The sequence below is a fragment of the Stenella coeruleoalba genome (genome assembly GCF_951394435.1).
Source record: "Stenella coeruleoalba genome assembly, chromosome: 16".
Lineage (NCBI taxonomy): Eukaryota > Metazoa > Chordata > Mammalia > Artiodactyla > Delphinidae > Stenella > Stenella coeruleoalba.
In genome coordinates this window covers 14,088,952-14,116,796 of record NC_137162.1, presented here as the reverse complement: position 1 = coordinate 14,116,796, position 27,845 = coordinate 14,088,952, and the positions used below count along the sequence as shown (strand labels likewise).

The following is a 27,845-nucleotide window of genomic DNA, read 5'->3' as shown; positions in this document are numbered from 1 at the left end:
GGTCCCCACCTCGAGGGAGAGCCCCATGTGTGCTGAGGGCCGCCTGTCCTGTCCGCCAGCCTCGTGCCTGTGCACCTGGTGTCCGTGCGTCTCTGTCTTCATCCCCGAAGATGCTGCCCTCTTGGACCATCGGCCTTCTCCTGCTGGCCACAGTCAGAGGTGAGGATGCTGTCACCATCTCTTTGGTGACCGTGCCTGGGCTGGCCTTTGGGTGAGACAGACAGAGGCATCCTCATCACCTTCTCCCTAATTAATAGCATTATCATTATTGCATGAAACAGCAATCGCTACCAGTCGGGGAGTGATGACTCTGTGGTAGAGACAGGGCACCGTGCTCAACAAGGATTATCCCAGCATTGTCCAGCTTGGTTTCCGTCCTCCTGCAAAGGCTCCAGTGGCTGGAGCAGGCGACGGAGGTGGCAGGCAGCTGGGCCAGGTGGAGAGTGGGACGTTCTTGTCAGGCCCCCAATACCCTCAGTTCCTAGGCATAGACAAGTGCACGTCTGCAGACTAAAATCTTGTGGACGTGTCCCTCTGTGAACTCCCGTCCTGCCCGGCCTCCTGCCCAGAGGAGATGCAGACACCCACGTTCTACTTGTCCTGAAACCTCCCTTGTTACCAAAGCCCCCTTGAGCCCAAATCTGCTTATGCCCATCCCCCCACCTCCTCACACGTGTACCTCGCAGGTGTACCTCACAGGTGCTCTCTTTCCCACACTGCCGGGTCTTCTCACCTCCTCTCCCATCAGTCAGAACCCCTCACTGCCTGGCTCGTGAGGCCCCCAAACCCTGCTGAGCACAGTCTCCCCAAGAACAGACGTAGTCTCCTCCAGTCCCTGCAAGGGCTTGCTTCTGCATCCGGACCCTTTCCCCTTGTCTCCTCAGCTTGCCCCCAGCCCCCTCTTGCCTTTCTGGAATTCCAGCCCAGCCTTGCCGCCAGACCCGGCCCCCGACAGAAGAGCCCGGGTGGGGTCTGGCTGCTCCTCGGCCTTTCCAACCCCTCTTGGTCTCCTTCGTTGATCTGCTGCTTCCTCCTGCCCCAGACACGGGCGTTTTCAATGGTCATTCCAGGTGCTCTCCTCATGTGTCTTTTCCTCAGGACTGCCCCCTTGTCCAGTCCCCAGCAGCACAGCCCCAGTCCTCCCAAGTTCCAGGCAGCTCCACCAGGGCCTCCCACCATGCCTCAAACACACTTGTCCCCCACCAGGCTTGGACAGCACCCCCTCGCCCCATCTCCCCGCCTCTTCCTTAACTTCCTCTGCCATCAGGTCAGAAGGCCTCTCCCCTCTCCAGGCCCACAGCCCTGCCCCCAGGCTCCCCCACCTCTGAGCCACTTACTCTTGTCTCCCACCCCAGTCACCGGCTCAGCACCCCCAGCACCTCCCCACTACCCACTTAACACCCAGGTATCTTAACCTGGCATCGAAGCCCCTGCGCTTACCATCTGAAGCCAAGGTTGCTTTAACCTCCTGTGGCCTTTCCTGTGGGACGGTTCCCTCTTCCCAGAATGAATTCAACGCTGTCATTATTCCTTCCCAGTTAGGTTTCCTCTCTTTCAGGGCCGGGTTTCGATCTGATTTGTCTCTATGGCTCCCCAGTTCCTACTTTTATTCCCAGTTAAGCTTCTAGGGTTCAAATCGCGGCTCCACCACTGGCTGTGGCCTTGGGTAGCTGACTTTTCGTCTCCGTGCCTTGGGCTCTTCTTCTGTCAAATAAAGGTAATATTCATTCCTTCCTCATGGGCTGTTTGGAGGCCAATACTGGTAAAACACTAGTGTGGTATCCGGCACATAGTAAACAACAAGTATTAACTATTACCAGTTTTTGAATGAATGACTAATAATTGGCTCCATCAGTTGAGGAAGACTAAGAGAGAAAATCCATCGTAATCCTCTGGATTTGAAATTATGTCACCCCTGGTTATACTGGGGGTGACATATTTGTGAAAATATATCATGGACTAGAGAAAGGACCCTCGGATTTAGATGGGGTTATTTAGGTCATCAACTGCATGTACTGAGCCCCTACTATACACAGTATGATGCAAAAATAAATTCTCCCTGTTCTTAAGACATTTACCTTTTCAAAGAACAACAGGGAAATCTGAAATGGCAGAGAATAATTTGGAAAAAACAAAGGTGCATAGGAGGATGACGTGAAGACATGTGGACTGGACAGATACCCAGGAATGCCTACTGTGTGCATGGCCTGTGCTGGACGTAAGAGAGACCTCAAGACTCATCGAATAGCATCTCTGTACTACGGCATTCGTAGACACTTGATAAATACATGATGGTTGATGAGTGGATGTAAAGGGCCATCTGGGAGTTTCCTGCAAGAGGTAGTTTTAAGGCTGAAGGTTCCCAGGAATTCTCAGTGATTCCCCAACCTGCCTGATGAACAGGGGCACTTATTAAATATGCTGTTTCTCGGGCCCCACCCCAGACCCTCTGAATCAGAATCTCTGAGGGAGGGGCCTGGGAGTGTGAAGATGCTCATTCACCCTCAGCCCCCAGGTGGTTCTTATCACCACAGAAGTCTGAGGAACACTGACAGCAAAGATAAAGATGAGCAGCGGCCTTCACCAGCCCTGAGCTGTACCCTGAAGAGTCCTCCCGAGTAGCTGAGGTGACATTGCTCCTTCTCAGACCCTCACAAGTGTCCTGTTTGTTCCTCTTCCTGCCCCAGGAAAGGAGATCTGCTACAAACCTTTCGGCTGCTTTTCCGATGAAAAACCATGGACCAGCATCTTTCAGCGGCCTTTAAAGTTATTTCCCTGGTCTCCCAAGGACATTGACACCCACTTTCTTCTGTATACAAATGAGAATCCAAATAACTACCAAGTAAGAGGGGCATAGAATGACCGCATGGTGGGGGATTTGGGCGCCCACGCTGGAGCCTTCACATGGTTGTCTGAGGAATAATTCACTGCCTTGGAACTTTTCACATGACGCTCCCTCACCAGTGTTAGACTTAGAGCCATCTTAGCTCTCGGGATCATAAATCCCTTCGAGTATCTGATGAAATCTATGGGCGCCCAACCCGGAAACGGACACATTCACACACTTGTGCACAGAACTGCAGGGCTTCCCAGGATTAGAACCCTGTTTGGGGAGGAAGGGGGTGTGAGCAGCTCTTATGGAGAAACCCAGACCTATGTATCCCTGAGAGGGTCTGGCTTCTTTCCAAACCAGGCAGTGGAGGGAGCATAGCCCCTCAGAGAGTAGGGGTCGGGGAATATAAATCCTTCCTCAGGAGCTAGAAGGGGAACAGGGGACATTTAATGACAAAGGAGAAATTTGGGGACCCTTGGAGCAATCTTCAGTTCCCAGAAGGCCTGCCAGGTGGAGGCCAGCAGGCTTCCTCCAGGTGCTCAGAAGTGAACAGGAAGAACTTGCTCAGAACTCAAGCAGCTCACAGCTCTGACCCCAAACCAAGTTTGAGAGAGCAGGGTGTCTGTCTATAGGTCCCCGAGGTCACCTACTGTCGGATTCTAGGTGACAAACTACCCACCCAGAGTCCCCATTTAAAAAAATAATTTTAAAAAATAAAATATATTTTATGCAAAAAAAAAAAAAAAAAATCCTGAGAAGGGACTCATAGGGTTCCCCAGATGGCCAAAGAGGTCCTGGCACAGAAAAGCTGAGGAACCCCTGGGCCAGAAGCATCAGGCAGAGGGGAGATGCACCTCAACGGAGCAGGAAGGGTTAAATGCATAAAATAAAAAACATTGGATTAAAAAGGACACTAATTATACTGGAAAGCAGTTATCAGAACATTTAAAAAGATAAATATGCTGCTTTATTATCTCACTAAAGAACAAGGTCTAGGAGTTGGTCTAATAACTTCTGTAATTTTAATAGTAATGAGTACAGATGATATTTTTAAATATCTGTAACAACTGTAATATAAAATGAAAATATCTGCCACCTCTATTGGTGACAGTGTATTGCTAAGTCTGCTATGTTTGTTGCTCAATTTCACAATTAACAAAAATGCTACATTTCAGTATAGAAAAATCAATAAACTTGGACGTTCTGAATTCTATCCTCCAACCCTAAGTCAGGAACTCCTGTTCTAGCCTCATCCAACTTCGTGGGAGTTGAATCTGTCACCTTGGCTACGGGAAAGGGCTCTAACGGGTCTGTGGCTTGGAAAGGCCAACATTCAAATTCATCTTTTCTAATTTAACCAGCGGATCAATGTCACTGACCTTAGCACCATCGAGGCTTCAAACTTCCAGCTGGACCGCAAGACACGCTTCGTCATCCACGGCTTCCTAGACAAGGGGGAGGAGGACTGGATAATTGACCTGTGCAAGGTAGGCATTCACCCTCCTCACCTGGTGAGAGCAGCGCCCAGCACATGGAGGCAAACTCCACATCCCCTGAGGCTGGGAAAGGATAACTTCCCAGGAGAGACGGGTCCATCCTAAAACCACTGAGGAAAACGCGGGTTCTCATGGCTACCCAATGTCAAGGTCTCCCAACCCACGAACCTCTAGTCAAACATCTCCTTATGAGGCTGAAAAGACCCAGAGTCCAATCAGAAAGTCCCAGAGGTGGAGACAACAGCAAATGACCTGGCGTTTGTCTCTGATGGTTTATATAAAACCCTTGTATGTCATAAAAAATACTTTACCCCCCGCAGCACTACTATCCAAAAGCATTTGCTGTGATGATGGAAATGCTCTATATCTGCACTACCGGATCAGGAGCCACTGGCCACCTGTGCTTACTGACCACTCGGCTTGTGGCCAGTGTGACCAAAGAACTGAATTTTAAATTTTATTTCATTTTAATTAACTGTAAAGAGCCACATGTGGCTCCTGGCCACAGTATTGGACAGTGCAGCTCTATAGTGATCATGAATATTAGGAATGAATTATTATTCATACCATCCATTTCCTGAGCACTTACTGTGAGTCTGGCATTGTGCTAATCATTCCACAGTCCTTGTCCCGTTTCACCCTCCCAGCCACGCTGTGAGGCGTTATGGTTCTCATTTTATAGATGAAGAAATTGAGGCAAAGAAAACTTCAGTACTTGCCCAAAGTTGAATCCAGAGGTGGAATGCGAAACGAGGTCTTCTGTCCACAAGATACCACAATCCCGTGTGTCTACAGCTTTGGCCTGTAGGAGGTGCCCGTGGCACGGCTCTTAGAGGCTTAAGCTGCAGTGGGATAAGACCTCGAGCAGCTTCTGCCGGAGCGCTCTTTGTTCCTCTTGGTCTGGGGTTTCACACGTGCCTCCTGAGTTCCAGAGGGAGGCTACGCGGACCTGGGTATTGGAGAGCCAAGTGTATGTGGTCCACCAGGATGCCTTGACCCCCCAGCCAACCACTCCCAACTTCAAAATGCAGTCCAGGACCTCCCCAGATGAACAAAGGATATAGTGTAGCCCTTTCTGATGTTTCTTCCCTCCAGCCCCCAAGGGACCAGTATCTGTGCTTGGGTCACACTACATGATACAAAAGATGCATGTATCCGGGAGAGTTGTCTCCTACCTCGGTCTAAATTTCATCTTATTAAACTTGTCCCTCAATACTTTATATCTCCCATCAAAGCATTTTTGGGAACATAAAAGCAGCCTCTCTGTGGCTTCAACTATCTAGTATAAGGGTCTGCAAACTTTCCTGTAGAAGAGCAGGTAATAAATATTGTAGCATTTGTGGGCCATATGGTTTCAGCTCATATGGCTTCTGTTGTAGCTATGAGGCAGAGGCGAACAATCTGTAAACAAATGGGTGTGGCTGTTTGCAATAAAACTTCATAAAAGCAGTTAGCAAACTACTACCCGAGTGGATTTGGCACTCGGGTAGTCGTTTGCTAACCCCTGACCTCATAAGTCATCTTTCTGACCTGGTTGTGTCAATGACCATCTGTAAAACCTTAGACAAGTCACTCTGTTCCAGGCCTCAGTTTCCACATCTGCTAAGTGGGAGTAAGTATACCCAGTTCACAGCACTGTGGTGTGGATCAGGACGAGTGAGAGAAATGTTAAAGTTCTGACACAAGCTAGATGCTTGACGGTTGTGAACGCCTATCTGTGGAGTGTGCAACCCGTGGCTGTTAATAAACTGGTTTCTCCCTCATGTTTGTCTTTCCCAGAAAATGTTTAAAGTGGAGAAGGTGAACTGCATGTGTGTGGACTGGAAGCGCGGGGCCAGGACAGGATACACCCAAGCTGTCCACAACACTCGGGTCGTGGGAGCGGAGATAGCTTACTTAATACAAGGGCTGTCGGTAAACCCCCGCCTGGGCCACGTCCTGTGGGTAGGGGGCAGGGAGAGGGGCAGGCCAGCACCCCGTGGCACCCAGGGGCAGCCTGGGGACCCATGGGTAGAGGCAGAGCCTGAAAGCCGGGAGCCCAAGAAGGGCCTTTGCTACATGAAGCTGCAAACTTCCTCCCTCCGGGGTTGTCCTGAAGATCCCTAGCTGTGGGGCCTGAGGCAGACTAACCTCTTCAGGCCTCAGTTTCCCCTTTTGAAATAAGCCTTCCTTGCAGGCTGTTCTGGGAATTGTAGAGCAGGCTGGGCTGCCCTGAAGTTCTCAGCCCAGATGAGTCTTCACTCTCAGGGAAGGTCCCTTACGGCCTCCAGGAATGTCGAGTCTGGAGACCCCCAGAGCCGGGCCCATTACCACGTTCTGCACTGGCCCAGCCCCTGCCGGGGACGAGGGGAGGGAGGTCCGCGGTGGGCTGCGTGTGGGAGCCGGCAGAGCACTGCCAGTCCCGGCCAGGGCGGCCTGCAGGTGATGCGCTGGCCGCTGGTCAGCACCGTTACCCGGCGCGCCAGCCGGACCCCGGGACCTGCAGACTGTGGCCAGCCAGGGGCCGGGTCGCGCTGTCCTAGGCGGCGGCCTGGAGCCGGGGGTCGTTCCTCCCGAGTTTCCAGCCTGGGTCCTGCCCCAATCCCCGCTCCCCGAGAGCCAGCGCGTCCCCACCCGGTGCTCTGGGACCTGACGCTCCTTCCCTCCGCAGACCCAGCTGGGCTATGGCCCCGAGAACGTGCACCTCATCGGCCACAGCCTGGGCGCGCACACGGCCGCTGAGGCGGGCAGGAGGCTGGGGGGCCGCGTGGGCAGGATCACAGGTAGGGGCTCTGGGCCGGGGTTGGGGGCGGACGCCGGCCCAGCCAGGGGAGCAGGTGGTGGAAGGAGAGACCCGCGCGCTTCCCACGGCCAAGGGCGCCCCTTCCGGTTCTCCTGGAACTGGTTTTAGGTGGTGCAGGGGACTTGAAAAATAATTGTTCATATATTTTCATGTGTACTAGAAAATACACGATTGTAAGCAAAAATACATTTATAAAAAAAGAAAAATATAACTAACACATTAAACACATGACTTCAGGGTTATTATTGGTAGAGTATGGCAAAGTTTTTTAAAAAGTGAGCTGATTTTTGAAAAAAATCAATTCATCAGTTCCACAAATATTTACTGAATGTCTTCCCTGTGCCAGGACAGGCAGCAAATGAAAGTGACTAGCTGAGACCTGCCATAGGAGGTGCTCAGTAAAGAATGAATGGAGGAAGGAAACACCAGGCAGAATGAATACACAGACATAGACACAGACAACCGTTTGGTGCACCACATCAGTATGTAACTTAGGCAAACTGCTCAAGTCAGCATTTAATGAATGCATCTGTTGCTCTGGGCACCAGGCTAGGCTTCGGGTGAAGGATAAAGGGTATTTTTCAGTTTGCAATGTCCTTTCTCTTAGATCTTTCCATGGGATTTTCACAGTAACCCTGCCAGGGGAGTTACTGTTGTTATCCCCACTTTCCGGGTGCAAGGAGGACAGGCTCCTGGCCTTGAGCAGCCAGCACTAGATGTAGGTCACCGAGTCCTGAGTGCCCTGCTCCTTCCACCTTCTGCTTGTCTTTGAAGATGAACTGGGCACGGCCCCTGCCTCAGGAAATCCACAGTCTAGTGCAGGAGGCAGACAACTAAGTAGACAAGTAAAAGTCAAAGCAGAATTAACGAATGCAGAAGAATCCTATGCAATGAGGAGGGAATGACCCAAGAAAGGAGAGGCTACGCTTTCCATGAAGAGGTCGTGTTTGAGGGGCTCTTGGAGGGGAGAGAGATTAGGGGAGAGTGTGGGAGAGCGAGCAGCAGGCCGGGGGCCATGACTGCAGACGCAGGGGAATGGGCCATGCAGGGCTCGGAGACTGTGGAGGAGCTGGGCTGGGCCCGGGAGCTCAGTCTTGGAGGGCCGTGGCCAAACAGAACGTGTGTGAGGGAAGAAAGGAAAAGGGAGACGAGGGGAGCAAGGGCACCATCCCAATCTTCCATGATGCCAGGCAGTGGGGATTTCTGGATGTCCTGTGACAGGCAACGACCCCACTGGCAGCCTTTCTGTCCCAGCCTCTCTCCCAAGCAGATCAGGGCCTACAGACTCAGTTCTCCAAATTATGACTGCTGGGGCGTGGGATCCTTCGCCCAGGAATCCCCATGGATTTTATGCGTACAGGGTTTAGATCCTGGGTGGTCTTAGAGTGCGGCCTCCCTGTCCACCTCCCCCTTCTTAGGGCTGGACCCGGCACAGCCATGCTTCCAGGGCACGCCAGAGGAGGTTCGGCTGGACCCGTCCGATGCCATGTTTGTGGATGTGATTCACACGGATTCTGCTCCCATAATCCCTTTCCTGGGTAAGTTCCTCACCCCACCTCTCAGGGACCAGGGCTGTAACTGATGAGAGCAGATCCAGGCATGTGCCCCCTGCCACCCTCCCCCACCTGCACACACATACCACAGGGTGGTATTCAAAATGGTTAACCAACCAGTCAAAACGGGTGTCAGCCACAAACAAACAGCAAGTTCAGTGCCAGTGATGTCAGCCTGAGGCCCCAGGTAGGACGAAAGGCTTCTATAACCTGTGGAAGGCTCCCTCTGTCTCCAGACTCTGCATCCTTCCCTAGTCTGTCAGTATCCAGAGTGGCATTTATTATTGATGTTTGACCTGTACTTGCAAAATGCAAAGGTAATCTTTGCATTTTTTTTCTTCTTTTGTCAAAGCTTTGCTTACAGTTTGTTTTGTTGGAGATTAAATATAGCCCTTAATTGAATTCTTCTAAAATTAACATTCTGTTTTCAATATTTTCTTGTATAACCACTCATGAAATGTACCAATAAAAGGTATGGTTTTGATGATCCTATCACTTATGAAGTGTTTACCATGTGCTGCATTGAACATTTTGCATGCATTAGCTCATTAATCGTTGTAACAACCCTGAAAAGTGGGTATTGTTATTACCACTTCATAGCTGAGGAAACTGAGGCTCGACAAGGTAAAGTAATTGATCAAGTAATTGTCAAGATCACAGATGTGTAAGAAGAACCAGGATGTGATCACAGGTCTATGTGCTTCAAAATCCAAACCACCTAGCCATTATGCTGTGGTTCTCAATACAACAACAAAGTTTATGTGGTCTCAGTTAACACTATAATGTAGAAACCAAAATTTTAAAATGAATAAAGTAATAAAAAGTGCACCAGCCCTGCCCTGACATGTGTCTTCTGGTGCATAATGGTATCAGGACACCGATGATGGTATCGTTGTTGTTCAGGGCCTTCTCCTTTCTTTTATTTTTTACTTATTTATTTATTTTTTTGTGGTACGCGGCCTCTCCCGTTGTGGAGCACAGGCTCCGGACACGCAGGCTCAGCGGCCATGGCTCACAGGCCCAGCCGCTCCGCAGCATGTGGGATCTTCCCGGACCGGGGCACGAACCCGTGTCCCCTGCATCGGCAGGCGGACTCTCAACCACTGTGCCACCAGGGAAGCCCTCTCCTCCTTTCTTGTCTTGCCAAGTGCTCATCTGAGAACTTCCGCAGAGCCAGAGACAGGGTGGCTGCACTGTGGGGAGAAGTTGCCAAGAAGGCTCTTCCTCCCATTGGAAGGAGCTGAACGCTCTTCGTGGCCACCACCTGACTCTGGGACCACTTCCCTCCCACTCATCTCTGCTGCCAATGTTTCAGGTTTTGGAATGAGCCAAAAGGTGGGCCACCTGGATTTCTACCCAAATGGAGGACGGGAAATGCCTGGATGTCAGAAAAATGCCTTGTCAACCATCATTGATATAAATGGAATATGGGAAGGTGTGTAAATGAGGGAAGCAAGACAGCAGCTGCTCCACTTGGGGAGAAGGCAGGTGGTGTGGTCTGTGCCGGGCATTTTCACAGCAGTGGCACGAGATAGTTACTCTGATTAGCCCCATTTTACAGATGAGGAAATGGGGTCAGAAAAGTGATAAAACTTGCCCAAGGCCACCTTATATTTAAGCCCAATTTCTGGCTGCAAAGCCCGACCCCATGCCCAGCCTGCGCCTTCTCCCCCTTAGCAGGATGCTGAGACATGGGCTGCACTGGCGCATCAGTTAGGACCCAGCTTTGCCTTTGGCCCCCATCCTTCCTTCAGTGCAGGCTCCTTGAAGATCTGCAGAGCATAAGCAAAGATTTGGAGGGTTTTGACTTTCTTGCCATTTGCTATTGTCAGGTGCTAGGGATGGAAAGGGACTGAGCTGGTAAGAAGACGATGCGGGGAAGGGGGAGGACGGACGTGCCCTGTGGGTTTGAGGGGCACGTGCATGGAGGCAGAGGCCTGGGGGTCTGGAGGACGAGCCTTGTACGTGTCTCCATTTATCTGAGAGAGCAGGCTCAGTACCCCTAATGTTAGGTGACCTAAAGTACCATCTCCATTAGCCGTCCCTTGTTCTGGCCCGGGGCTATTCCTGTTGCCCCTCCCCTGAGAACAGGCGTCACTCTCCTCCTTAAAAGTGGAGGCTTTGAGTCTGTGATCGTCTCATTGTAGTCTTTATTTTTCCTGAGTGGGGAGTTCCCCGAGGCCAGGGGCTGTGGCCTGGGTGACCCGGACTCCTCAGGACCCTGCGCAGGGCCTGGCGCAAAGCAAGCTCTGTGTCCAGCTTGTTACCTTGAGCTGAGCGGCCTTCCGCGGCATTTTGATCTTGCATGTGCTTCATGTGAAAGAGCAGAGTCGATAAAACAATAGCCAACATCCCCCTCCTCTCTGCTCAGCACCAGGTAACTCGAGGGAGGGCTGCTTGGCTGGTCTGATTTCTGAAAGAACACCAGAGTCACAGTGAGGGCTGCCCCCTCTCCGATGGGACGAGCAGGGCACACATAATAGGAAGGAGCCCAGGTTTAATTAGAGAGGTGACCGGTCGCTGGAACGTGCTCCTGTTGTGTGCGTGCAGAGTCTCCCTGGCCGCTGAGGAGCAATTACATCCGCTTGCTTCTCTAACATGGAATCCCTGGTCAGCAATTTTGGATGAAAGAGACAGTTAACTTCGAAACAGGTCCTATTGTCTGGTAATGAGTGTTGGTGTGGGGGTGCACGGGACTGGGGGGCTACAGAGAGCTAATCCCCCAAGCACAAAGGGCAACATTCCTTTCCCCACGGGTGGCGGATGGAGCCCAGCAGACCCCCAAGCAGTGGTCCCCAGGTATGCCAGGGTCACTGTGGATCACTCCATGGGAAGTTTGTACCTAGTAGCTGGAGACAGGAAAAAACAATTTCCCAAACAAGAGGACTTTGGTTTAAAGAGAAAGACGGTGAAAGAGTAGCCAGAGGCCATGGTGACCTTGCTCTCCATTGCTTTTACCTCATGCCTGGAGGAGTAAGAAGGAAGAATTTCTCAGCCTGAGACCATAGACAGAAAAGCTTGGTTCACGCGAAAGGTGAAGTATGATATATCTCTAACCAACGCTCCCCACTCCCCCAAGCCTTCGTTATTCATTTGCGTTACATGCCTGGCCCCCGAGGATTAGACAGAGGTGCTTGTTAGACCTTCTCACTCCCTAACACTTGCCTAGCCCTGAGGGGGGCCACCCCAGAAAATGGACAGTGCCGGCGAGAGGAAAGCGACTCCAGCCAACCACCACTACTAAACAAGCCCCCAGCTTTTCTACTTGCCCCGAAGTATGTCAAGGTCAATGACAGAAATTGTGAATTGTGACCAAGGGGTTCAGGGACACCAACACCCACCTGTGAAATGCAGAGGTGATTCCTCGCTGGGTCAGAATGGTTCGGGCTTCAAAAGTTTAATGCCTCTTGGTAGCGCCCTTGGCCTTTGCCTTCTCAGGAACCCAAGACTTTGTGGCTTGCAATCACATAAGAAGCTACAAGTATTACTCAAGCAGTATCCTCAGCCCCGATGGCTTCCTAGGCTACCCTTGTGCGTCCTACAATGAGTTTCAGGAGGTAGGTCACACCAGGGGCCCAGGGAAGTTGGTGGTGATGGTGGTGTTGTCCCTTTGGCTTGGAACAGAGCAGAGATGTAACTCCACGGCTAATGAAAGGAGGCACTAGAAATGCTGAGGCTTACAGAGCCTTCCTCCCAGGAATAGGATGGGCAGGAGGGGGACAGCAGACTTGAACTGTGCTGGGCCTTCCCTAGATCCCCAACTTTTCATTCTGGAAAATTCCCAGTGTGTGCAGGGATGCATGGGTAGATGGATGCGTGCCTGCATGGGTCAGTGGATGGGGGAGAAGGGGTAGAATGGACACATGAGTGGAAGGAAGAATAGGTAGATGAGAAGATGGATGAGGGGTGGATGGATGGATGGATAGACAGGAGGATGGAAAGGAAAATGGGTGAGTCAAAGGCCTACGACTCACAGACAGACTGTTTTCTTTCACTAGAGTGGCTGTTTCCCTTGTCCTGCTGAAGGATGCCCCAAAATGGGGCACTATGCTGACCAATTTCAGGGGAAAACCAGTGCTGTGGGACAAACCTTTTTCCTGAACACAGGAAGCAGTGGTAACTTTACTCGTAAGTTTCCATTTTACTCATTTAAAAATTCTTGCAAATAATTTCAGAGTATCAGCCTTATTAGGACCCTTGGTAGCAATTGACAGAAACTCACCTCCAACCAGTTTAAGCTATAATGGAAAGGCAGTAGAATGGCATTTGTCTTGGATCTCAAGTTCACCCCTTTAACCAAAAATCCTGATCAATGGAATAAAGTACAGTGATTGGCCCAGGCTGGGTCACATGTCCACCCACCCCGGTGGCAGGAAGGATGGATCCATTAACAGAAGAGGGCAAGGCGGGGCAAAGTCCCTGTAAGTCAAGAAGTCTCCAGCTAAATACCTCTTCTACCAGTCCCCCTGCACACACACAAGCACGCTGCATTTCTGTTGTTGTTTTGCCCAGCTTCTCATTAAAAAAGTACAAGATAGCGAAACGATCAAGATTCTTTTGTTAAAATTAATATCACACGGTAGCCGAATAGAAGAGCAATTATTTTTCAAGGGATTTTTACATTAAAAAAAAATTTATATAGCACTTCACAAAACTCTTTTCACTTACAGTATTTCATGTGATTTTCACAATATTTATCATGAAAGATCACGGTTTGGCACTCTCTATAAAGTCTTATATGTATATTCCTTTAACCCAGTCATTCCACTTCTCAGAGTGTACCTTAGGAAAATACTTGCATGAGAAAGTGCTCAAGGGTGTTCACTGCAGCACTGTTTTTAATACCAGAAGATTGGAGAGAGAAACCTGGATACCCACCAACTGGTAAACCACCAAATACTGTACAGAACCGCTAAAAAGAAGGCGATAGCTCTATGTGCTGAGGAGAGATCTCTAAGGCATATTTAGTGAAAAGGCAAGCGACAAAACAGCCTGCAACATGTCATGTATCAGTCAGGGTCCCAACAGGAGACAGAACTCATCCAAGTGGCTCAAATGGAGAGGTTTTACTGAAGGGCCTCCTGTTAGAGGTGTGGGCAGGGTTAAAGGAACAAGCAAGGTTTTCATGTTAAATTTTTACTTACCCATATTCATATTTTCCAAAATTTTATAATAAAATATTTTTCTTTGTAACAAGAAAAAAAAGGGCAAGGGATGCCGAGGCCCCCGGAATCTGGTGGCTGTGCAGCTCTCAGAATACAGGGAAGGAGGGAGTTTCTGACAGACTCATGGTTCTGGAGCAAGGTGGGGGCCAGGGAGATGACACCCGCACCTCTCTCCTCTGGCCTTCTGCCCTCCTGCATACACCTCGTATTGGCTAAACCCAGCTAAAAGCCAGCAGCAAGGATCCTGGGGTGGGAGGCAAACATTCCGGAACACAGGGCAGGACGGAGAAAGGGAATCATTCTGGGGTAGGGATGGGTGGAGCGAATAGAGAATAACAGCACATACTATTTAAAGAAGGGAAAAGAAGCCCATATTCTTTTATATACATAGATGTGTGAGAGAAAGAGAAAGAGAAAGCTCTAGATCAGCCTATCTCAACCTCACACTACTGACATTTGGGGCTGGATAATTCGTTGTTGTAGGCGTCTGTCCTGTGCATTGCAGTTTGTTTAACAGATCCTTGGTCTCTACCCACTAGATGCCCACACCCACCCCACCTCACCCCCAGTGTGACAACCAAAGAAGCCTCCAGACATTGCCAAATGTCCCCAGGGAGGCAAAATCTCCCCCTGATTGGGAACCACTGGACTTGATTAAGTATAGAGACCAAAGTGATGACATCAGGGAAGGACCTGGGATGCAGGGCCGGTAGATGGGGTGCTGATGAAGGTTCTTTCTTTTTTTAATTTATCTGGGTTGTTTTTCTATTGAGAATATGTCCGTTGCATGTGAAAACAGCAATAAACTAAAAGAGCAGTAGGTGATTTATCCAAACATTATAGCCACAAGCATCTTCCTCTCCCTGTGGCCTTTCTGGGGATGGCCAGTGATGTGTACCCACGGTACACAGGTGCAGTAACCGGCTGCCCTGCATCCATCAGGGCACATACATTGCTGTATCGACAAGAGATTGTGCTGAAGATTTACTTCCTCTGGAGTCCCTCACCCCCACCTAGAATCTGAATCCCAGGACCCCAAACCTCGTTTAAGGAAATCATTACTCACATTCACCCTTACCTCTCATCCGCAGGGGACGTAGAGCTTGGAACAAGGCTGCGTCCACGGGGTCATTCTTTTCAACAAGAGGAGTTATTCGAATGATTGTATTTCTTTCAACAGGTTGGAGATATAGGGTATCTGTCACACTGGCTGGAAAAAAGAAAGTGAGTGGGTACATCAGGATTGCTTTGTATGGAAGTAATGGAAACTCAAAACAATATGAAATTTTCAAGTAAGTTTGATAGTAAAGTGAAATGACCATACTTTCCATAATAGAGTCTTCATACAAGATTGGGTATAAACTGCTTTATAAATCTAGCCATCTATGATACAGAACCATTGAATCCTGGAATGTCAAACCTGGAAGGAAGGCTTAGCATCTGGTTCAATCACCCCATTTTACACATGAGAGGAGTGAGGCCCAGAGGGGGAACAGGCTATTTAAAATGAGACAAATGCTAACTCCTTTTGGATTGTCAGTCGTTGCTTCCTGACTTAGGTTTTAGGAAAATCAAATTCTCCTTAGGCCAGGCGCGTTTGTATGGGAACTCCCTTCCCGGCAACACACACACAGGAAGCCTGAGGCCAGCTTTTCGTTGCTGTGGTAGCCTCACACCTACTTTTGCTGGACATATGAGATACTTGGTAAATGTGTGTTGGATGAATGCATAACCGTGCTGTAAAATTAGATTCTGGATTTTGCACCAACTTTTACATAATAATTTTCGTGTTAAGTTAAAATTCTTTGACAACTTCCTGTGCTACCTATGAGGGGCTAACAAATGACCTCGGCTGACCCACAGGCATCTTCTAACATAAGACGTTGCATTAATATAGTCCTGCAGTGAACTAATAGGGTTAATACACCACCCCAAATATTTAACTTCCCTCTAGGGACAAACTAAGAGAGTGGAAATCTAGAGTCCAGTATTTTTTAAAGGTCTGTTCTTCACAAATACATTTGTGTTTTAGCAACCCCTGGATGTGCATGAAGTCATACAACCTATTTGCAGAAAACCAGAAACAGCAGCCGTTGTTTGAAGAAAAAATAAATTGCTGTCATCCTATGTATTCATATATCCAGCTGATATAACATTTTCTGTCTATGTTTTCAGAGGATCCCTCCGACCAGATGCAAGTCATATGCATGACATTGATGTGGACTTCAATGTAGGAAAAGTCCAGAAGGTCAAGTTCCTCTGGAACAACAATGTGATAAATCTCTTCCGGCCCAAACTGGGGGCTTCCCGAATTACAGTGCAAAGTGGTGAAGACAGGGCTGAGTGAGTATCTTTCATTCCATCTAAGTTTTATTTTCTATATTTAGCTATCAATGTATTCACCAATCCATCCATGCGTCCAATCACCCACCTACCTACCCATCTAGGTATTCATCGACTCATCCATTCGTCCAGCCCTTTCTGCTCATCCACTTACCTATCCACTTATCCATCCAGCCATCTCTCCAGACCTGTCTCCTCACCCTTCTGGCTGTTCAGCCATCCGTCCATTCATCTACCCAACTCTTCATCTCAACTCTCCATCTATCCATCCAATTTACTTTGAAAAATCAATCATTTTCCTTAAGCCAAATTCAACTTGACAGGAGCAAGGCCTCAGTGGTAAGGCATCGATTCAAGAACCAGGCAAATATGAAACTCTTTTACCTTAAGCAATAAGGAAGACACGTGCAGTACTTGCAGGAAATCTCTGAGTTAATTTCAGCTGGGGTGCAGGTATTAATGTAAATTGTTTTGTTTGGAGACTACGGCATGTGTTGGGATCTAGCTTACAGGGGCGAGCTCTTCTCATTCGGAGGGAATAGAATCTTACTTGGTAGGAGTTGGGAGAGTACCTAATTGTGTTTAAAATATGGAAACTCCTAACTGTGTTTAAAATATGATCCACCTTAAAAGGAGATCCTCATTGCTAAGCCCCAAACCCCCTAGACTTTGAAAATCTTTGGTCTGACCACTGATTCACTCTCAGCTCATTAAAAGCCCATGGAGGGGAGGAGGTCCTTTGAGTGGATTTGCTGGGTGAGAGTCACTTGGACTCTGCCTGGTGTAGCAAAAAGCTTTTCACTCAGAGAGGTCCAAATCCCAGCAAGCGGGCCAAAAGCCGTTTACTCATCTGAGGTCACGTTTCCACGAGCAAACGAGCCTCATGCTGGAAAGGTTTTCTTCCACAGGTATAATTTTTGCAGCAGCGACATGGTGCAAGAAGACGTTTTACAAACTCTGTACCCTTGTTAAAAATGTGGTGGCCTCAGAAGACCTAAATAGACATTTCTCCAAAGAAGATCTATAGACGGCCAACAAACACATGAAAGGATGCTCAACATCACTAATCATTAGAGAAATGCAAATCAAAACCACAATGAGGTATCACCTCACACCAGTCAGAATGGCCATCATCAAAAAATAATCTACAAACAATAAATGCTGGAGAGGGTGTGGAGAAAAGGGAACCCTCTTGCACTGTTGGTGGGAATGTAAATTGATATAACCACTATGGAGAACAGTATGGAGGTTCCTTAAAAAACTAAAAATAGAACTACCATATGACCCAGCAATCCTACTACTGGGCATATACCCTGAGAAAACCATAATTCAAAAAGAGTCATGTACCACAATGTTCATTGCAACTCTATTTACAATAGCCAGGACATGGAAGCAACCTAAGTGTCCATCGACAGATGAATGGATAAAGAAGATGTGGCACATATATACAATGGAATATTACTCAACCATAAAAAGGAACGAAACTGAGTTATTTGTAGTGAGGTGGATGGACCTAGAGACTGTCATACAGAGTGAAGTAAGTCAGAAAGAGAAAAACAAATACCGTACACTAACACATATATATGGAATCTAAAAAAAAGAAAAAAGAAAAAAAATGGTTATGAAGAACCTAGGGGCAAGACGGGAATAAAGATGCAGACCTACTAGAGAATGGACTTGAGGATATGGGGAGGGGGAAGGGTAAGCTGGGACAAAGTGAGAGAGTGGCATGGACATATATACACTACCAAACGTAAAATAGATAGCCAGTGGGAAGCAGCCGCATAGCACAGGGGGATCAGCTCGGTGCTTTGTGACCACCTAGAGGGGTGGGATAAGGAGGGTGGGAGGGAAGGAGATGCAAGAGGGAAGAGATATGGGGACATATGTATATGTATAAGTGATTCGCTTTGTTATAAAGCAGAAAGTGACACACCCTTGTAAAGCAATTATACTCTAATAAAGATGTTAAAAAATAAAAAAATAAAGGAGAAATGATAAAAAAAATGTGGTGGCCTCTATCTTTATGATAATAAAATTTTTAATGGGCTTGTTTTGACGTTGAAGTATTAGTTTGATCTTGAGGTGTTAGTTTGACATTCTCTATGTTCTGGGGTCACATTTCAGAAGAGATTTGGGGGGCTGGAGCCACTTGGCCACAGGTAATGCCTAGAACATCCCACCGGTCCGCCTCTGCCACCATCTCTCTCAGGGCACTTGGTGTGGCCTGTCCTAATGTATTTTACATCCTTAGACAGTGAAATTCTGTCCTGTTTGAAAAGGTTGCTTCCACACGTTGCCCACTCAGCTTTCAGCATCCTGCGGGAGAGAGCAGACCCCATGTGAGAGCAGCCTGTGGCATGAGTGACAAGCTCTAAGCATTATTTAGGTGAAACCTGCCTGCGCCATGGAGGAAGGGCTTTAACATAAGTTACTACAGGGCTTCCCCGGTGGCGCAGTGGTTGACAGTCCGCCTGTCGACGCAGAGGACACGGGTTCGTGCCCCGGTCCGGGAAGATCCCACATGCCGCGGCGCGGCTAGGCCCGTGAGCCATGATCGCTGAGCCTGCGCATCCGGAGACTGTGCTCCGCAACGGCAGAGGCCACAACAGTGAGAGGCCCGCGTACCGCAAAAAAAAAAAAAGAAGTTACTACATGCCCACGGCACAAAATGCAAACAACGCAGAAGAGCGCTCATACACAGGGTACTTTCCTTCCAGCCTCGCCCTCGGGCCTCTCAGTTCCTCTTCCCAGAGACAACTTAAGTTTTTTCCAGAAACATTCTATGTATAAATATTCATGTACCCATCTCACACACCCCAGCCCCACCCCACCATTTTTTTTTTCTCAAACAAATGGAAGCATTCAACACGCACCGTTCTCACCTTGCTTTCTTCACTAACGGTAATTTTGATATTATTCTCTAATGGTCCAGAAAGGGCTGCTTCATTCTTTGTGTGGCTTCACAGATTCCACTGAGGGATGTGATGTGGTATGTTTGTCCCTGCTGATGGACATATAAAATTTTCCTCTTATGAATATTCATGCAACTACTATCCTTTTATGATATTCTAACATGATACAAATTTGTCTAAGAAATGTTTAGGATGTTTATTTTGATCAGTATTGCCAAAGTACAGTCCAATTTACACTCCAACCAACAACACGGTAGGTTGAACTGTAAATTCAAATTGCCGCTCTTGGGGGCCCAAAAATTCAAATATTGACAATTTCATATGGTTTGTTCTAACATGAGAGTGTTTTGCACCCTCACCAATGTGGCAAATTGTCAAACCTTTTGTCAATGAGGCGCTAAAAGTGCTTTTCCCTATGTTGTGATTTGTGTTTGTTTTGTTATGAATGAGAGTGAACATCTTTTCAGTGTTTAATGGCCTTTTGTATTTCTTTTTCTGTGAATTGTCCAAATTGTGTGTCAATTTTAGGCATCTTTCAGATATAATTTTTACTTTAAGGAACTGTTTAATATTAAGAAAATTGCAATGTTCTGTCGTATGCAGATATTTTCCCCAACTTATCCCTCTCCCTGGGAGAAAACCAGAAAGCTAGTGGGAGGGCCTGGAGCAGGGCCTACACCCCGACCTGGGCCCCAGCTCATACAAAGATTCTGCAGATGCTGTAACCCCAGGGGCTGCCCGGAGGGCTCCACCCACCTCACCTCACACCTGGTCAGCGCTAGGTTTCGGCTTTCCTTCCTGAGCAGGATAGAGCCTCAGCCTGCGTGGTCTTCTTTCAAGCCCAATGAGCGGGTAGGAGTCTGTGCTGAGCTCCTGGGGGGCTCGGTGCCACAGCAGGCAGAGCTGCTGTGGCCTGTGCAGAGTGTGGCCCTTCCAGGCTGGCCTCCTGCCCACTCATGGCCTCCCAATAGCTCCCAGCTGACCTGCTCACTCATTCCTGGGGCCCCAGTGAGTAAACAGGCTGGTGGGAAGCAGAGGGAGGCACTTTCAGGGCCTAGGATGGCAGTGGAGGGCACACCTGTTGGGCAGAGTGGGAGTATCCATCCACTGCTCGATTCTGAGAATCCGGAAATGGCTTCACTGAGCAACTCTGTGAATGGCGTCATGGCCACAGGGACTGGGGCTCGAGGAGAACAGCAGGTGAGTCAGCCCCTGAGTTTCCGAGAATGAGGCCAGAAGGAGCCCACCCTTCCCTTTACAGGAATGCCTCGAATTCACAGCAGAACCAAAGCGCCTGAGCTCAATACTTCGGGGTTTTTCTTTCATTCTTCTTTTTTCTTTATGTTTTCTAAATTTTTTTTCTTGAAGCCCTATACAGCATGTAAAATCTCGACCTGGTGCAGTGAAATAGGTCCTTGTCTGAGACCTTCTAGACTTCCTAGATCTCCGTAAAACTAATATAAATTATAGAACAGAGGTTCTCGGCCTTGGCCCCAGCTGTCTCTTTCCCTGTACTACGTGGGCTGGCTTCTTCACTTCTCAACCTCAGCACACCTGGGAATAACAGTATCCCTCCCTCACAGGGTGGCTGTGATGATTAAATAAGACAAAGCATGCACAGCACTTAGTACAGTGCCAGGCACATGGTAAATAGCCAGTAAAGGAGGCAGGAGGGGCAGGGAGGCCTGAGCTATTCTTTAAGAGTAACAGAGACACCAAGGACAGGACTGAAGACAAGAACAGCCTCCGAGAAGGTATTTGAAGTGGACCCAACAAAGGATTTGTATTCAGAGTGCATAAAGAAAAGGACAGCCACATAGAAAAGTGGACAAAATGATATGAGCAGGCAACACACAAAGAGACACCTGAATCATAAATGTTTGAGATTCATCTCACTAGTAATTGAGGCAATACACATGAAATCCTGATTACCCAAAATACAACTTCATCAACGACAGAGAATGAGCGAGGGTCCATATGTATCACCATGAATAGACCTTCCAAAAGTCCTGTTGAAGAGAAAAGCAAGTGTCAGGAAGATGCCACTTAGATAGAGAGGTTACCATGTAAGTACATTTCTGTTCACAAAATACTGCTACTCACTGCAGATGTGATACAAAATATCAAAAGAAGGACGTTTAAAATCCTCTAACAGTGGTGTTATATTTATTTTTCATTACAAAAGGATCTGGAGCAAATATGACAAAATGCAAATATGACAAATATGACAAAATGTTCGTCTTTGCTAATTCAAGGTGACCAATGGTGTTGGTCAATGTTATTTCTTGGTAGTTTTGATCTTTTATCCAAATTTAGGAGAAAAAGGAGAGAGGGGGGTGGTTTACAATACTTTGGAGTTCGGGACCTGTGGCTAGTAGGAGGGGTCACTGGTGAAAGGTTTCTAAGACCCCAAGATCGTCCCCATCTGTATTTGAATTCAAATCCTGATTTATCTGCCATTGTTCCCAAGACACACAGCAAGAGCCTCTCTCCTCTTACTCATGGGGACTTGTGTCTGTCACATCAAAACTCTCCATCTTCAGTCTCGGACAGTCTTGCCACTTGTCCTCAGTGTCTTGCTGTCGTCCCTGTGTCAGTGGCACTACTGATGAGGACCAAACCCAGGGCCTGGCAGCATCTTGCTGGAGCCAGCCAAGACCACCCTTACGTAAACAGCTTTATTTCTCAGCATTTACCCACCCAGGCACAAACCTTGTAATTCCACAGAGATCTTACTGAACCAAGATGTTAACAGCATCAAAGATGCAATACAAAGCTCTTCGTTAAGAACGGAGCATCTTCATCCTGTCTTCTCAGACTCCATAGGGGAAAAAATAATGTGAATACTTTACAAAGCTATTTCATAAAATGTTATGCTAAACGAACACCAAATTACTTTTTCTTTTACTAGCTTTGAATGCTAATAGTGCCGTTTATTCCTGACCTTCAGAAATATGAGATATTTTAAATGACAACTTATCTTGTTTGAAAACGCAAGCTACTTTAGACTGCATATCATTACTTATAAGTATAAGCGTGTGCGAGCATCACTCATTTCAGCAACCCATTTGTACCTAACTGATACATATTTCAGTTGACATTTATTGTTCCCCTGCTTAGGTGTCAAATTCCTTAATGATGACTCTGACAAAGTTGTAAGCTCGGTATATATAATTTACATTTGCTACCATATAATCGGTGTTATCTATTAGAATGCTATTTGTGACAAATCACGTTCCAAATAAAAATTGAATTGATTTTTCTGTTACTTTAATAGTGTGCCGCTCACAGCAAGCCTTTGATTGAATCTTAAACACTTTAATGCTCTGTTTTTGTTTGAGGCAGATCAGAAATGGAGTCTGCCTGATTCCCAAATCTAAAACGATTTGTAAAACAACAAAATCAAATTTCAAAAAGCATCTTTGTTTTCAAGCCAAGGGAATAAATTTGGTAAAGCTATCATTACAGGGTACACAGCCTAACAACAAGAGCCTCACATGCACAGTTAATTTCTGTGCATCCATTTTCATCTAAATTAGATTTTAACTTTAATGCAGGGTATGAAAAGCCTCTACAGGCCTTTGTTTCTACCTTTTCTCTCAAGCAATTGCAGGCTTTCTCCCGGCTAATCTGAGCTTCACATCACCCTCTCCCTCTTGGCAGTGGGTTTGAGCTACATTTTCAGTTTCCTGGGGTGCATGGGGGTTCTGTTCCCCAGATCCTCCCAAGGGGTCTCTCTCTCAAGAGGGCAATTGCTTGACCCATACTGCTTACAAAATAAATCACTTACAACTAGATCCTGGCTAGCATCAACCCTTTGGGTTAAGTTCTGGTTTAGAGCAAGGGTCAGTGACCTGGGCCCATGGGCCACCTGGATTTGCACAGACTTCCAGCTAAGAATGGTTTTCACGTTTAAATTTTTTTTAATTCAAAGAAATAATCCTTCGTGATACATGAAAATGATATGAAATTAAATTTTCAGTGTCTATAAATAAAATTTTATTGGAATACAGCCACACATTCATTTATATATTGTCTATCACTGCTTTCCTGCTAAAACTGCAGAATTGAGTAGTTGCAACAGAGACCATATGGCCTAAAATATTGACTATCTGGGCCTTTACAGAAAAAGTGTTCAGCCCCCGGTTTAGAAGGAAGGGCTTTAGTGATTTATGTCCTGTTAAAAGGGTGAGCACCTTCAGGGTAAGAGGCTGAGGTGGCACTCAGACAAAAGGCTGCATTCATGACAATAAACCTCACAGAAAGCTTTTTCAGACACTGGCTAAGAGATCCTCAAAATGTTCAAAAGTAGGTAAAATGAGGGAAAGAAGGACAACCAAGGAAAACAAAACACCTCCAAACTTCACAAAGCTGCGGATGTGATGAATGTGCACACAAATCATAAGTCAGAAATGCCCTTAGACAAATAGGTTTTTTTTTTTTTTTTGCGGTACGCGGGCCTCTCACTGTTGTGGCCTCTCCCGCTGCGGAGCACAGGCTCCAGACGCGCAGGCTCAGCGGCCATGGCTCACGGGCCCAGCCGCTCCGCAGCACGTGGGATCTTCCCGGACTGGGGCACGAACCCGTGTCCCCTGCATCGGCAGGCAGACTCTCAACCACTGCGCCACCAGGGAAGCCCGACAAATAGGTTTTAAAATACTTAAAGCATGCACCAAAATTGAGTTGAGTTTAAGCAAATAGGAGCGATTGGAGGTAAACCGAAGCTGGGGTCTGGGAGTGTGGAGGGCAGGGGGATGTCCCAGGCAGACAGAGAGATCTGGGGAGAGCTGCCCTGGGTATGACCTTCAGCAGAACACAAACCGGAAACAAGGCCTGAAGACCTTGGGGCTGAGTGGCCAGCTCCTCTGGGTCATGGAGTACCTAGTGCCTTTTCCTGATGGTTCCCTGGGCTGGTCAGGAAAGGTGGAGAACATGCTTCTTCTTGGCCTTTGGAGAAGCCAGACCCAGTTTGAGTCCAATTATTGACATGGTGCTCTTGTCGGGGATATATATGCCTTTGAAGGAGCCATCTGTATTGTTTTCTGGGAAAAATGGCCCTGAGTGAATCGTTTAACCTCTGTGTGATTCAGTTTCCTCATCTGTTAAATGAAAGTATTTATACTAAGTAATACTAATTAAATGCGCTATTCCAGGTGAAGGACAGAGTCTGACATAAGCGAGCACATTAGCGGGGCTGCTGCTACAGATTTATTATTGGCCAATTACACCTGTTCTGCCTGCCTCGCAGGGTTAGGATCCCTGGAAGAAAAGTGCAGCAGTGAAAAGAACTCTTCAGTAGGGGTCAGGAGCCCTGGTTCTGAACCCTTTTCTGTTGAGAGCTCACTGTGTGGGCTCATCACGCTCCCACCCACAACCCACGTCAGCTCTAGCAATGTCCCCAAGACCCTTTACCCCAATGGTAATTGATAGTATTTACTGAGCACAGATTTACATGCCTAATCTCTTCTTAACTCATGAGACTGGGTTGGCTTTTCTGTTATTTCACCTTACAAAATAGAGATCTAAGGCTCAGAGAGATTAAGGAAAGTGCCCAGAGTCACACAGCCAGAAGAAAGCAGAATTGAGCTCTGAACTCAAGGAGTGTCTGACTCCTGGCCACACGCTTCACAGCTGCGCTGGAACAAGGTTAAAGCCGTAACTGAGATCCTGTTTAGAACCACCAGTCACCACTCTGTGGGACAGGGACAGGGAACCAAGGCATCCCCTTCCATCATCCCACCTCTGGGGAAACTGTCAATTCTCCAATACAAAGAGAGAGAAGGGACCCCAAAGGAGCACTTTAACTGCCACAGAATTCAAACTATCCCCACAAAAGGCCCCATTGTCATAAGAAAACATACAAACTCACAACCTCCATTTCTTCAGCATTTCCAGATGGAGGGAATTTTTGTCTTATCAGGTAATAGAATTGTTTTTAGCAGCAAGAATGAGCTCATTACAGATGCATCTTGTGCTAATAATGATAATTTGCTGTGCAGTAAAGTCACCTCTCTCCCTCCCCTGACAGACGACCCTCTAGAAATTACAGGTTAGGGAGAAACAGAAAGGATAAAGATTAAGGAAAAGAATTGCAATGTGGAATTGTTTCAACAAAAGGAGTTTGATATGCACATTGAACTTGATAATCTTAATCATGAAGTTATAGAAGAATTAGATACTATTAGACAATCTTTTAATTGCCTTTATTCGATTTTGTTAGTTCTGTTACTGGGTTGTTGTTTTGTGTTTTTGTTTTACTGCTCAAATCATTTCTTAAAGGTCAGTGCCAGGAATTAGCTAGTGACTTAAATATTGACAAGATTCGATCCCGCGAGTGAAATCAAGATGAAGGCAATTGCATGAAGTGGTTTCGCTCCCGACATCCCCTAATTTCATGGGCAAAGACTTCAAAAACCCTGGGTCTAGAGCAGTAATCTGCAAACTCTATGGGTGTGGGAGAGGGAAGCAGGCAGAACTGCTTCCTGTGTTCTTCATTTCTGAGGGGCCAGCAGAGATGCAGCAGCCTGGACCACACGGCCCTGGGCAGGTGAGGGATCTGTCTCCTGGCTTCCGTCCTGAGGCTGTGGGATCACTCTCCCAGGGTGTTAGGAAAGCTGGAAAAAATCCCACCTGTTCACTGAGCTTGGTCCCGGCCCTTTAAAGAGAATGCAGCTAACGTCTGTTGAGTCATGGCTTTTTTCTTTAAACATGCAATCTCTAAAAGAGATTTTTAATCATTTCAAATAAGGATCTTATCAATTCAAATAAGGAAAATAACATTTTTCCCCGATTATGAAAACAATACCTGTTGGCTGTGGAAAATTGAAAAAATCACAAGAAAGTAAAAAAGACCAATCGCCCCATCATCCAAATAATCACTGTTAGTATTATGGGTTGGCTCCCTTTACCACTCCTCCCTTGTTTTTAAACAGAAAAACAGGATCATAGTGATGTGTGTGTGTGTGTGTGTGTGTGTGTGTGTGTGTGTACACATGGGTTTGCTGTTATTGTCCTGTCTCACGGTCTTGCTTTTCTCATGTACTGCATCAGAAATGTTTTTCCACAATAGCATTCCTCTATCACATTATCTTTTAATAACAGGATGCATTGTAATGCCACACCCCATTGGGTTTGGGGTGTTGTTTGGTATGAAAACCACCCCTTACACACGCCTTTTGTTGTTTCCCAGGACAGGTTCCTTTCCATTTCTGTGCCCCAGACCCTCTGGCTGTCTGATGAACCTATGGACCTCTTCTCAGAACAATGTGTTTAAGGGCATAAAGTATAATACATGAGATTACAAAGGGAGCTAATTATATTGAAATACTATCAAAATACTAAAAAGAACAAATTTGTGAAATAGCCGTATAAGTGTTTGCTTATACATATGTTGAAGAATGTTAGAGCGCAGACATAGTAGCTCCAATGACAACTGTGATTAGAAAGTACTCATCAACATTAACATTATTTCAAGCTGTTTGCAACAAATGTCACATGATGTGAAAAGATCTGGGATTTTTATTGGGTTAAGGTGACAGGTACAGCTGGGGTTTGTTGCCTACATTCATAAAAGGAAATATTATATTTCACTTGGAGGTTAGTGAAACAAACATGTAACTTTTTTCTCATTCCAGTTCTTTTTTCTCATCCAAGATATGACTCCTGATTTCCACCCATGGAAACTTGGGGGTCCAGGGAGCCCAGGTGAAAATTCTCATCTTGGGAAAAACGCTCAGGTGTGGCTCAGTTCATCTTTCGGCCCGGCAGTTTTGAGTCTTTTGATAACAATGGCCTCACTGCCCCAGGAGCTGCTTTTGATTTATTCTTCATGCCAGTGGCTGCAGAGTGAAGTCAGAGAGAGTGCCTGTCAGTGATAAAAGGTCAGCCAGTGTTATGTGTGGAATTGTGTCCCCCCCACTCTGCCCCCCGCAGGAGGATATATTGAAGGCCTAATCCCAGTACCTCAAAATGTGACTTATTTGGAACTAGGATGTTGCAGGTGTAACTGGTTAAGATGAGGTTATACTGCAGAAGGGTGAGCCCTAATCCAGTGTGACTGGTGTCCTTATTAGAAGACAGCCATGTGAAGACACAGAGACACAGCGAAGTCACATGATGACAGAGATTAGAATTATGCACGGAAGATTGCCAAGGATTGACAGTAAACCCCCAGGAGGTGGCGAAGAGGCAAGGGGTGACTCTCCCCTAAGGTTTCAGAGGGCACATGGCCCTGCTAACACCTTGAACGTGGACTTCTAGTTTCCAGAAGTATGAGACAATAAATTTCTGCTGTCTCATACCACCCAGTTTGGGGTACCATTACAGCAGCCCTAGGAAACCAGTACAGCTGGTGTGCTAGGGCTCTCCTGGGGACTGGGATTCTGAAACACCAGGGTTGGGGTGGGCATGGCCCTGTGCCAATGTTGGGGACTGCCATGCCACAACCCAAGGTGGCTGATGGGGGCCGACTCATTAGACGGCCAGGCTAGGGCTTCAGTGAGCGCCCGATCCAGGTGTGCAATGTTACCTCAGCATCGAGAAGAGCTGGGCCCCACCCAGCAAGGTCAACATAACCTGGAAAACATCCACAGAAGCCTCAGCATGCTGAGAGGTGTATCCTCTTTACGCTCACGTGACAATAAACAGCCTTTATTGTGAATGACATGTTATCACCAACCGGTCACGGTGCAGGTGGCAGTGAAAACGATGCTTATCTTATGAAATTTCCCTCGTGCCGGTTGGGGTGTGTGAGGGGCTC

General features: G+C 47.2%; 1 protein-coding gene across 1 annotated transcript; it reads left to right on the top strand.

Moving 5' to 3' along the window:
• Positions 1 to 110: 110 nt before the first annotated feature.
• Positions 111 to 17,144, top strand: LOC307174824 (pancreatic lipase-related protein 2; the record flags this gene model as incomplete). The annotated part of the gene is made up of 12 exons (XM_079899235.1): positions 111 to 159; positions 2,688 to 2,842; positions 4,195 to 4,320; positions 6,109 to 6,243; positions 6,980 to 7,091; positions 8,530 to 8,649; positions 9,980 to 10,099; positions 12,103 to 12,221; positions 12,663 to 12,792; positions 15,010 to 15,121; positions 16,005 to 16,172; positions 17,081 to 17,144. 12 exons carry the CDS (start codon positions 111 to 113, stop codon positions 17,142 to 17,144), a joined length of 1,410 nt encoding a protein of 469 aa, XP_079755361.1.
• Between the last annotated feature and the right edge of the window lie 10,701 nt (positions 17,145 to 27,845).